This window comes from Megalobrama amblycephala, linkage group LG1, assembly GCF_018812025.1.
Source record: "Megalobrama amblycephala isolate DHTTF-2021 linkage group LG1, ASM1881202v1, whole genome shotgun sequence".
Lineage (NCBI taxonomy): Eukaryota > Metazoa > Chordata > Actinopteri > Cypriniformes > Xenocyprididae > Megalobrama > Megalobrama amblycephala.
Genome location: NC_063044.1, coordinates 17,522,718 through 17,534,775, shown reverse-complemented (window position 1 = coordinate 17,534,775; position 12,058 = coordinate 17,522,718). Strand labels below are relative to the sequence as shown.

Below are 12,058 nucleotides of genomic sequence, written 5' to 3'. Positions count from 1 at the left end.
TGATCTGTATTTATTTCTATCATGTTATGAAGGATCACTAATGCACATAAATGATTGATGACCTTCATTTTGGGGGACTAATCCTGTTAACCTTTTCTTTTTCTTTTTTGAAAGATTCAAAGGCATCTTGTAGAATCAGATGACTCATGTGGCGATAGCGAAGATGAGTATATTCCAGATCCCAGGGAGGAAAGTACAGGGGAAAGCAATGACAGTGACTGCAGCTTGAAGTTATCTCTGGAAAATAAACCAAAGTCATCTATTAGTCAAAGCAGAAGCAAGTCATCAAGTAAGAGCAGGTGCAAGTCTTCAGGTCAGAGCCAATTTGAGTCCAGTCAGAGCAGAAGATTTGAAACAAGTCAAGACTCTGTGCAAAGATTTTCCAATAGCAGAGATGAAAGAAGCAGAGAGAAAACAGGGCAAACATATAGTAAGAAGGCGATGAGTGTTTCAGTTCCTCTTGAAGAGCCCTCTGTCTATGTTAATGAAGTTTTAAAAAAAGAAGATGGGTCTAGAAGATACAACAAGAAGCATCACTGCTTGTTTTGTAGCCAAGTTGTTCAGAAAATGTCCAGACACTTGTCACGTAAACACAGCGACGTAGTTGAAGTTGCTAAAGCATTAAGTTTGCCAAAGAACTCGAAAGAAAGGAGACTACAGTTAGATTATATCCGAAACAAAGGAAACTTTGAGCACAACGTTGAAGTTTTGGAGAGCCGCAAAGGCCAACTCATCCCATGGAAGCAACCAAAGAAAAAAACTGAAGGACAAGAATTTACGCACTGTGTTTACTGCTACGGACTGTTCCGAAAAAAAGTGATGTGGAGACATTTTAAGGTTTGCAATTTTAAGCCTCAGGGCAAAAACTCTAAACGAGGAAAATCCAGAGTTCAAGCGTTGTGTGCTTTTGCAGAACCTGCTCCAGCTGGTTTTAGTGACGCATACTGGAAGTTCCTGAGCGAAATGAACCAGGACGAAGTTGCAGTTGCAGTTAAGGAAGACCGCTGCATTCTTGAGTATGGTCTCAGATTATTCAGTAAGAATGAGCACGTAACTAGCCAACATCAATATATCAGACAGAAACTCAGAGAGCTTGCCAGGCTGGTACTTGAAGCAAAAAAGGTGACGCATGTGAAGTCAATAAAAGAACTCATAAAACCTGAAAAGTACAGTCAGGTTGTCAGAGCTACAAGATGCCTTGCTGGTTTTAGTGACACAACTGGCAAATATAAACGTCCATCTCTTGCTCGCAAAGTTGGGCATGGCTTGCATGCTTTAGCTATGTTTATCAAGTCTGAAGGACTGATGAGGAAAGATCAACAGACTGCCAAAGATGCTGAGGAATTTGCACTGTTATATCAAGAAAGTTGGAAATTTGACATTGCGAGTCAAGCACTTACTCAGCTTAATCAGACCAAGTGGAATTCTCCTCAGGTTCTGCCGTTCACACAGGACGTCCAAAAACTTCATTGCTATTTGTCTGACAAACAGCAAGAACTACTTGATGCTCTTCAAAAAGAGCCTTCTCCATTAAACTGGAAAGACCTAGCTAAAGTGACCCTGGCAAATGTTATCCTCTTCAACCGCCGTAGATCAGGAGAGGTATCCCGAATGCCCTTGTCTGTGTACTTGTCAAAGGATACATCAGAAACTCATGAAGATGTTAACCTAGCCCTTACAGCACTCGAGCAGAAGCTTTGCAAACATTTTGTCCGGGTTGCCATAGTAGGAAAGAGAGGAAGGAAAGTCCCTGTTCTCCTTACTCCAGTAATGAGGGAATCACTTGATGCTTTGACCGAGAAGCGAGAAGAATGTGGAGTTCTGAAAGAAAATGGCTTCTTGTTTGCATTGCCACACTCTGTCCATTACTTGAGGGGTTCTGATTGCATTAGGCAGTTTGTGAACGAATGTGATGACATCAAACATCCCGAAGCGCTAACTTCAACAAAACTAAGGAAACACATTGCTACTCTGTCAACCGTTCTAAATCTGAAAACAACAGAACTCGACCAGTTAGCAGATTTCCTTGGCCACAACATTGCAGTCCACAGAAAGCACTACCGTCTTCCAGAAGGCACCCTCCAGCTGGCTAAAATTAGCAAAGTACTTTTAGCTCTGGAAAAGGGACGGCTAGGAGAGTACAAGGGGAAGAATCTGGATGAAATTCAGCTTGATGTGACTGGTATTAAGCCTTTTTTTTTTTTTTTTTTTGTCCATCTGTAAATCATTCTCTTTTAGAGATGTAGCATTTAAATAGAGTAGTAAAATTGAATTGAGTTGTGGTTAGTAGAATGGAATTAAATAGGACAGAATAACATACTCATGGGGAGAGCAGGTTTTATAGTTATAATAGACCATAACTGGACCGTTTTAGACAGTCCGTTCAGTTCTTTATCAAGTATTTTTGCCTACTCTTGTTGGGTTGATCCCAGTTTCAGCTTTCCAACTCATTCATATTCTATTACTATTCTATTCATATTCTATTCTGTTATTATTTCAGAGGCTGTTGACGTGGACATGGATGAGTGCTCTCAAGAAGAAGGTGTGTCTGTATGATTTTTTTTTTTTATTATTTATTTAATGTTTATGAATGACCTTATTTAAATTAACTGATTAAAATTAGATTCAACTTTGTCACTGTGCAGAGTACAAGTACAGAGCCAATGAAATTTGGTCCAAATTGGCCAATCTTAATTGGCCAAATTGGCCGTTCTTATGGAGATGACATGACTACTTCGAGCTGTTTACAAAACTCTGCTGCTTTTTATTAGTTTATGTAAATACGCCATTTTCTATATAAAAAATACTAGTGCTGTTAATCAAATAAAAAAAAAGTAATCACACTTTTTTCTGAAATTGAGATTAATCCCACCTAACATTGTTTTTAAACATTATTTTTATATCAATATTCAAAAATGCACAAATAACTTAGTATATTTTTAATATTTGTTTAATGCTGTCTTTTATTGATACCAATACTACTGATGTCTTTACCCCCCCCCTTTTAATATTTTACAATTGACTATAGCCATTTAACTATACAGTATAATTGAGAACTATCATTTTTAACATTTATTAGACTTTAAAAAATAACCCATTATAATAAATTACATATTTAGCTACCTGAGCCCTTAAAGGTGCTCTAAGCGATGTCACATGTTTTTAGGCCAAAACATTTTTTGTCACATACAGCAAACATCTCCTCATTATCCGCTAGCTGCCTGTCCCCTGAACACACGTTAAAAAAATGTGGTCTCTGTAGTCGCCACAAGCTCCAAAAATGGCAACAAAAACAAACTGGTGCAGCCTGGACCACGAAACATAATAAACGCGCTCCAGCCAATAACCGATCAGAATGATTTTAAATGCGCCTTCATGACTGTTTCAGGAAGCACGGATGGGAGGGGAGGAGGAGGAGGAGGGAGGGTCTAGCTAGCCTCTGTTTTGTTTGACAACACTAAGAACGTCAACAGGAAGTTACTCCACCCAGGATCGCTTAGAGAACCTTTAAGCAGAAATATACAGAAATTGAATAAAGTTATCAAACACTAAATTCTAAATTAAATACAGCTCAATCCTTAAAGCTACAAAGGTTAAGTTAAACAAAGTTAATGATTTCCTCTTGGTAAATGGTTTCTTCTTCTTTTCCGATGAAGTTTAACAGTGGTTAAAATGCAGTGGTTAAAATTAAAACGACTATAATGCTGTGTACCAAACTGAAAGTGTCACAGGCACGCCAGGCTCTACCTTCACACAGACACAGCTCACGTCATCACCGGCGTTTTAATCACGCACACCTGCAGCCCATCACCACCCTCATCAGCAGCAGCACAAAAGACTCACGCACTCACTCAGTCACTGTCCAGTCTCGTTTGCACATGGTCTTACCTGCTTGCTTACCTCAAGGACTCCACTGAAGATACTTACCCTCGTTTCCTCATTGTCTCCTCTTCCTTCGTGAGTTCATCTATTTCTGCTCCAGCTCAAAGTCTGTCATCCATCTGCCATTACTGCAACACAAAGACAAGTATCAGTTCTACATCCATATCTGCCATCGTATTTACCTGCTATCACTTACCTGCACTCTGTCACTCAACTGGTTGTTCAATAAACATTATTACCTGCTTTCCTGTGTCGCTGTCCCCTTCTGTGTTGTAACGGAAGACCGGCCCAACACCGCTGAACACCAGTATGAGTACCGCGGATCCATTCCAAGAGGTCATAGACGCATTGCGCCGAGCACTCACAGCCACTCCACCCGCATCTTCACCAGCAAGCACTTCCGCATCCACCGCCGCCTCTTCCTCACCACCTGCCGTCGCTAGTCCCCATGGCCAAACCGGCACCCTTCTCTGGTTCGGAGGAGGATTGCAATGGATTCCTCCTGCAATGTTCGCTGGTCCTGGAGATGCAACTGCACCTGTATTCCAACGACAATGCTAAGGTAGCTTTTATAATCTCTCAACTAGCAAGGCGCTTCGCTGGGCTGAACCGCTCTGGTCCCAGAAAAATTCCATTACCCAGTCTCATTGCTCACTTCAAAGTCGTCTTTGGAAGACCCGCGTGGGATTCATCCATCGGTGAGCAGTTATACCAATTGAAACGAGGTTCAATGACTGTTAACGACTATGCTCTCCAATTCAGAACCCTTGCTGCAGCTAGCAGATGGAACGAGCAGGCCCTTATCACCACATATTGTCAAGGGCTGCATACGAGGATTCCATCGGGCTTGAACACTTCATTCAACTATCCATCAGATTTGCCACTCGAATGCAGTCTTGTCTCAGAGCACCAGGGCCAGCCGCTTTTCCATCTTCACTCCGCCGACCAGAATCCGTCAGCTCCCCAGAACCAGCCAATGAACCCATACAAATTGAAAACACTCGTCTGTCTGCGGCAGAGACGGTTGACCCAGAACTTATGTTTATATTGTGGATTATCTGGGCATTACATCTCTGAATGCCCCACTCGCCCAGTTCATCCCATGGTGAGTGTGATTATTCCCTCTATTAATAAGATGAAACCACTCACCACTATTGTAAAACCTTACTGCTGCCGGTTTGTCTCTTCCAGTCAGTGCCCTCCTCGATTCTGGGTCAGCTGGTAATTTCTTATCCGGCGCCCTCTGCCGACAGCTCGATCTCAAGACAACAGCCACGCCGTCGACTTACCAGATCCACTTGGTAACTGGAAGGCTCGTCAGCCGAAGTCAAGTGCGCTTCAGCGCAGGCCCGATCCAACTTCAAGTCGGCATCCTCCACGTTGAGCAACCCCATCTGCTGGTTCTGGAGGAATCCACCGATCTTCAGGGCGCCCGTGGTTGGAGCAGCATAACCCAGTCATTTCATGGAATACTGGGGAAATCCTGAAGTGGGGTGACAACTGCTTCCTGGACTGCTTTCCTGAGTTTCCTGTTCCAAGCTCTCCTTGTTTTGAAGAATTACCAGTCTGTGCTACGTCTTTAAGAAAGCCCCCTAGACAACCGTTCAGTGGACATTCCCCAGTGTTACTCCCACTTCAGTGATGTCTTCTGCCCAAGAAAGCCTCCACACCGGCCATGGGACTGCGCTATTGATCTGCTTCTGGGTGAGCCAGTGCTCCAAGGGAAGATCTATTCCCTATTCCCCTAGTAATGTCACAGACTAGCCAGGCTCTACCTTCACACAGACACAGCTCACGTCATCACCGCCGTTTTAATCACGCACACCTGCAGCCCATCACCACCCTCATCAGCAGCAGCACAAAAGACTCACGCACTCACTCAGTCACTGTCCAGTCTCGTTTGCACATGGTCTTACCTGCTTGCTTACCTTAAGGACTCCACTGAAGATACTTACCTGTGTGTTCCCTCGTTTCCTCATTGTCTCCTCTTCCTTCGTGAGTTCATCTGAGTCTGCTCCAGCTCAAAGTCTGTCATCCGTCTGCCATTACTGCAACACAAAGACAAGTATCAGTTCTACATCCATATCTGCCATCGTATTTACCTGCTATCACTTACCTGCACTCTGTCAACTGGTTGTTCAGTAAACATCATTACCTGCATTCCTGTGTCGCTGTCCCCTTCTGTGTTGTAACGGAAAGACTCGTACCAAAAAATTGCTGATCTGTATAACACCCCATAGGTGCATCTCAAAAAATTAGAAAAGCAAACATTCTTATATTCTAGATTCATTGCAGACAAACTGAAATATTTCAAGAGTTTTTGTTGTAATTCCGATGGTTACAACTTGTAGCTTAGGAAAATTAAATCAGTATCTTAAAAAATAGAATATTTTCTCAAAGATCAATTAAAAAAACAATATCCAAAGGTTTAATTATGTACTCAATACTTGGTAGGGGCTCCTTTTGGAAAAAAAATCCTGCAATGCAGCGTGGCATGGAGGCGATTAGTCTGTGGCACTGCTGAGGTATTATTAAAGCCCAGGTTGCTTTGATAGCGACCTTTAGCTTGTCTGTATTGTTGGGTCGGATGCTACTTATCTTCCTCTTGACAATATCCCATAGATTCTCTATGGGGTTCAGGTCCAGCGAATTGGCTGACCAGTCAAGCACAGTAATATTATGGTCAGCAAACCACTTAAAAGTAGTTCTGGCACTGTGGGTAGGTGCTAAGACCTGCTGCAAAATGAAATCCGCATCTCCAAAAGCTTGTCAGCAGAAGGAAGCATAAAGTACTCTAAAATCTCCTGGTAGATGGCTGCATTGATTTTGTACTTGATAAAACACAGTGGACCAACACAGATGACATTGCACCCCAAATCATTACTGACTGTGGAAACTTCACACTGGACTTCAAGCAACTTTGATTCTGTGCCTCTCCACTCTTCCTCCAGACTCTGGGACCATAATTTCCAAATAAAATTCAAAACTTGCTTTCATCTGAAAAGAGGACTTTGGACCAATGAGCAACAATCCAGTTCTTTTTCTCCTTAGCCCAGGTGAGATGCTTCTTGCTTTGTTTCTGATTCAGAAGTGACTTGGTTCTAGGAATGTGACAGTTGTAATGTGACAGTTGAAGATGTCTGTGTGCTGTGGCTCTTGATGCACCGATTCCGGCTTCGGTCCACTCCTTGTGAAGCTCTCCCAAGTTCTTGAATCTGCTTTTCCTGATAATCTTCCCAAGGCTGCAGTCATCCCTGTTGCTTATGCACCTTTTCCTACCATGCTTTTTCCTTCCAGTCAACTTCCTATGTGTATATTTCGATACAGCTCTCTGTGAACAGCTAGCTCTTTCAGCGATGACCTTCTGTGGTTTACCCTCCTTGTGTAGGTTGTTGATGTTCATCTTCTGGACGACTGTCATATCAGTAGTCTTCCCCATAATTGAGGTTGCATGTTCTAAACTAGTTTAGGAGGTACCCAATATTTATACTCAAAACTAATCAAGCTCAGTGGAATATTTTCATTTTTTGAGATGCTCTTTTTTTTTTTTTTTTTTTGGTTTTTTTTTTTTTCATTTTCCCAAGCTGTAAGTTGTAGTGCTGCAACAACGTGTCGACGTAATCAATTACGTCGACTACGAAAATACATCGACGTGCGTGAAATGCGTCAACGCGTCACATTGTTTACATTCATCTTGCGTAATGGCGGCTTCTGCTCCTGGGAATGGAGAAAGTTCTATTCTATCACAAAAACCTAGACCACGATTATCAAAAGTATGGGAATACTTTAAACAGAGGCCAAATAAAATGGTCCTTTGTTCCCTTTGCAAAAACGAGATGGCGTACCGCGGCAGCACAACTGCGATGCACGAGCACTAGGGGTGTGACATGAGATTAAAATGTGACTAGATTAAAATGTGACGAGATTTCTTGTCGAGGTGAAAAGTAGTCTTGTGATATTGTCATGACAGAGTGTTAGGATGATTAGGAAAGAATATGCCACCGCAACGTTTACATTATGCCTCCACTGTCGTTTTGCTTTGTATTTAAATAAAAAAACATTTAATTCAGCTGGATAACGGTCGCCGCCGCTCCATATTTACAGAGTTACATGCCATCGTGAATGTGAAAGTAGACGCGTGGGCGCATTCAAACGAGATTTCTGATGAATATATCTCTCAATATGAAAGCTATTTTAGGATGGGCAGTGTAGTTGTAACAATCTCTTAGCTCTGTATCAAAGAAAAAAATTGGTCTTAATTGCACTTTGAATATTGAGAGAGTGTGATTATGGTTGCACTTATTGTAAAGTGTTACCATAAAAATGAATAACAGATTTCTCTTAATCTTATTAAGCACAAACAGTAAGGTTTCATTTGTTAGCATTAGTTAATGCACTGTGAACTATCATTAACTAACAATGACTATTTTTATTAACTAGCATAAACAAAGATTAATAAATACTGTAGCAAATATATTGCTCATTGTTAGTTGATGTTGGTTAATACATTAATGTTAATAAATGAGACCTTATTGTAAAGTGTTACCATTTTTATTCTGTTTTTTATTTCTACGATCAGTTTGTGGAAAGGAGTTCAATTAGGAGGTCAAAAGTTGTAGAAGCTCATAAATCACATGAGAAGTCAGTCAGTTGAAAAAAAAAAATTAATAAAAGTTGAAATATTATATTAGAAGTTGTACTTATAATTTTTTGTAAAGTTATCCAAAGGATTCAGTAGCTAATCCCCGTATCCGCTTACATATATTTATATATAATCTATTTTTAATCTCTATAATAAAATGTATAATTTAGATTTTGATATATATATATTGATATATATATTATATATATCTTCCAAGGGGTTTTTTCCCTCCTAGGACTTTTTTCCCAGTGTTAGCACGCTGGGTTTTTCTCCTAGGGGTTTTTTTCCACCCCTGGGAGTCAGCCGACATTGGCTTAATGTAGCACCATCTTGTATATGTTACATATTACCACGCTTGTTTGTACAGCTTATTTTTAACCACTTCCCTTTTTTCTGTGCTTCTAATATGTAAAGCTGCTTTGAAACAATTACCAATTGTAAAAGCGCTATATAAATAAATTTGACTTGACTTGACTTGACTAATCAAAAAAAAGAACACTAAATTAATAAAAAATATTTAATAAAAATAATCGTTAGATTAGTCAACAGAAAAAATAATCGTTAGTTGCAGCTCTAGTAAGCTGTAACCATCAGAATTAAAACAAAAAAACTCTTGAAATATTTCAGTTACTGTGCAATGAATCTAAAATATAAGAAAGTTTGCTTGTTTTAATTAAATAACAAAAATAAAGAACTTTTTTTTCATGTGTTTTCCATATGTTCCTTTTAATATAAGCCTTTACTTTAAACATAGACTGTGAATCATAGACCCCCCCCCCCCCACACACACAAAAAACCCAAAACAAAACGAACAAAAAAAACAGATGACACATCTCCACTTCATTCCACTATAGAAAAGGTAAAACTAAAACATTGTTGATGACAACACCCAGTATTGGCTGCTGTCATCTTGACCGGTTACGTCATTTGCCTTTGTCTGCACAGTAGTGATTTGGAGCCTGAGTCTGTACAGTAGTGAGCATTGGAGTGACACCGGATGCGAGCGACGCAACATGTCAAAAGACAATAGATCCCATTATAATCCGTGATATTGTCTACACTGGATGCGGCACGGAGCGATTCCCCATTCTATTTGTGACGTAGTCCAATGGTCATCGTGTCACGTTCAGTGTAGACAGCTTTTAGCTGTTGCGGCGCAACGCGATAAATCACGTCTGGTGTAGACACGGTGTGAGCCTTATCTGTGCTATCAAAGTCCTGTCCAAACTACTACAGACCAAATAGAAAGTTCAGTCATGATGCTTCACCCCATTTTTATAACATCATATGGCTAAATAAACTTAAAAAAAAAAAAAAAAACTCGAACATTTGAGCATTGACTTTTAAAGTTTCTGTATGATAGGTCATAATCTTGTCAGTGTTGCTTGCAGTTAATTTAGATTTTGATTTGTCTTTTTAAATAGATTGATTTTTCTTTTTAAATACTTTTTTTTTTTTTTTCTTGCACTCAGATGAATTTATTCCGGAAGCTGTAGACAGCGTGAAGTCCATTGAGGAACCAACTTCAACAGTATATTTGCAACCAAAAGCAAAGACGGCCAAAAAGAGAGGTGAGCTTAAAGTAAAGCAGATTGATGGTTCAGCTGATCTTTAATCCTTTGGGGTCTGAGGGTGTTTTTGGGCCCTGGAAAAGTTGACATATTAGAATTCTACTGACTATAAGTAACTACATAAGTAACTCAACTAAACCTAACCCTACCAGTCTACTAACACTCAGAGTTATGAGATCGACTATTCACTTTATTTTGATGGTTATTCATACCCTTAGTGAATATGACCAAAGAAGGCTGTGAAAATAAATCTGCATCGTTAATACTTTTGATCTTTTATTTAAAAAATCTACAAAAATCCCAACTTTCATTGGAGAATAATAATTTTAAATGGGGGGGAAATCTCATTATGAGAGAAATGTTTTTCTCTAATACACATTGCTCACAATTAATCATACCCTTTTATTCAATACTTTTTGCAACTTCCTTTTTCCCAAGATAACAGCTCGGAGTCATCTTCTATAATGCCTGATGAGTTTGGAGAACACCTGACCAGAGATCAGAGATCATTCCTCCATGCAGAATCTCTCCAGATCCTTCAGATTCCAGCTCCATGTTGGTGCTTCTTCTCTTCCCTTCACTCCACTCATTTTCTTTAGGGTTCAGGTCAGGGGACTGGGACGACCTTGGCAGAAGCTTCATTTTGTGCTCAGTGACACATTTTTGTGTTGGTTTTGATGTTTGATTTGGATCATTGTCCTGATGAGTCAGGTTTTGATTTTCATCTGTTGTTATTTGATAGAATCCATGATGCCATGTATCTGAACAAGATGTTCCGGACCTCCAGCAGAAAAATAAGCCCACAACATTAAAGATCCAGTAGTATATTTCATTGTACACATGGGCTATTTTTTTACCCCTGTGTGCACGAAACCAATTTTAAGTGTTTGTGTGTGTGTTTGTTTTTTGTATATATGTGTATAATATATAATTTTAATCAAAACCAGTAGTGTTTCAGATGGGTTTTTTTTTTTTTTTTTTTTTCAAATTAAGTTCATAAACATAACTTTTTTTTTTTTTTTTTTTAATGTATACTTAGGCAAACAAACTGCAGCCAGAAGATGCTGGTCCGCCGATGAATGTGCTGCAGTGGAAAAGCACCTCAAGAAGTTCATTACGAGGAACCAAGTCCCTGGAAAAATGGACTGTGAGCATTGCATTGAGGCAGAACCAGAAGTTTTAGGAACCCGAGACTGGAAGGCAGTCAAGTATTTCATAAAAAACCGCATTACTGCTTTACGAAGAAAAGTAGAGTAAAATAGTGTCCACTAGTGTTCAGCTTGGGACATGAGTTCAAAGTGTTTTCAGGTAAAGGTCACACTCTAAAAAATGCTGGGTTAAAAACAACCCAAGTTGGGTTGAAAATGGACAAACTGGGTAGTTTTATTTAAACCAAAAATTGTTTAAAAATTACTATATTTCTTGCTTAAAATGAACCCATAATATGTTGGAAATTAATATTTATTCAAGTTTAATAAACAAACATTTGAATAATACTTAAACAATAAACATTTATTAAATTGCTTATTAATAAATGCTCCTCTTTTATTATTGTTGCCTCTAGTAATTATGTGTCTGATTTTTAATTTAATTTGGGTTCATTTTAAGCCAGCCGTACAGTAACTTTTAAACAATATTTGGTTTAAATAAAACTACCCAGCACGTTGGGCAAACATTTAACCCAACCACTGGGTTTGTCCATTTTCAACCCAACTTGGGTTGTTTTTAACCCAGCATTTTTTAGAGTGAAGTCTTTTTTTCCATTGTTTTTATTTTATTATTCTCTTAAAGCATTCGTTCACCCCCCAAAAAAAGTTTATTTTTTAAATAAACTGTTATTCTAAACCCATAAGAAATGTTGAGTCTTCATTTTGAAGGAGCTAATGTTGAAGGCCCCATTAAATAAGACAAAGGTTACTGGTTAGGAACACAAAACTGCATTAGAAATGGATAAAAAATAACC

At 39.3% G+C, this 12,058-nt stretch overlaps 1 protein-coding gene across 1 annotated transcript; it reads left to right on the top strand.

Annotated features, from left to right (window-relative positions):
- Window positions 1–7: 7 nt before the first annotated feature.
- Window positions 8–11,620, top strand: LOC125264638. Its single transcript, XM_048184170.1, has 4 exons — window positions 8–2,182; window positions 2,501–2,542; window positions 9,997–10,095; window positions 11,135–11,620. Exons 1-4 carry the CDS (start codon window positions 442–444, stop codon window positions 11,350–11,352), a joined length of 2,100 nt encoding a protein of 699 aa, XP_048040127.1. The 5' UTR covers window positions 8–441; the 3' UTR covers window positions 11,353–11,620.
- Window positions 11,621–12,058: the final 438 nt, after the last annotated feature.

Excerpts from the sequence above, each read along its gene's own strand:
- LOC125264638 (XM_048184170.1), top strand. The coding sequence starts at position 442 with ATGAGTGTTTCAGTTCCTCTTGAAGAGCCCTCTGTCTATGTTAATGAA. Across the intron at positions 2,183-2,500 it reads AATTCAGCTTGATGTGACTG|AGGCTGTTGACGTGGACATG; the intron begins GTATTAAGCCTT and ends TTATTATTTCAG. Across the intron at positions 10,096-11,134 it reads AAAGACGGCCAAAAAGAGAG|GCAAACAAACTGCAGCCAGA; the intron begins GTGAGCTTAAAG and ends ATGTATACTTAG.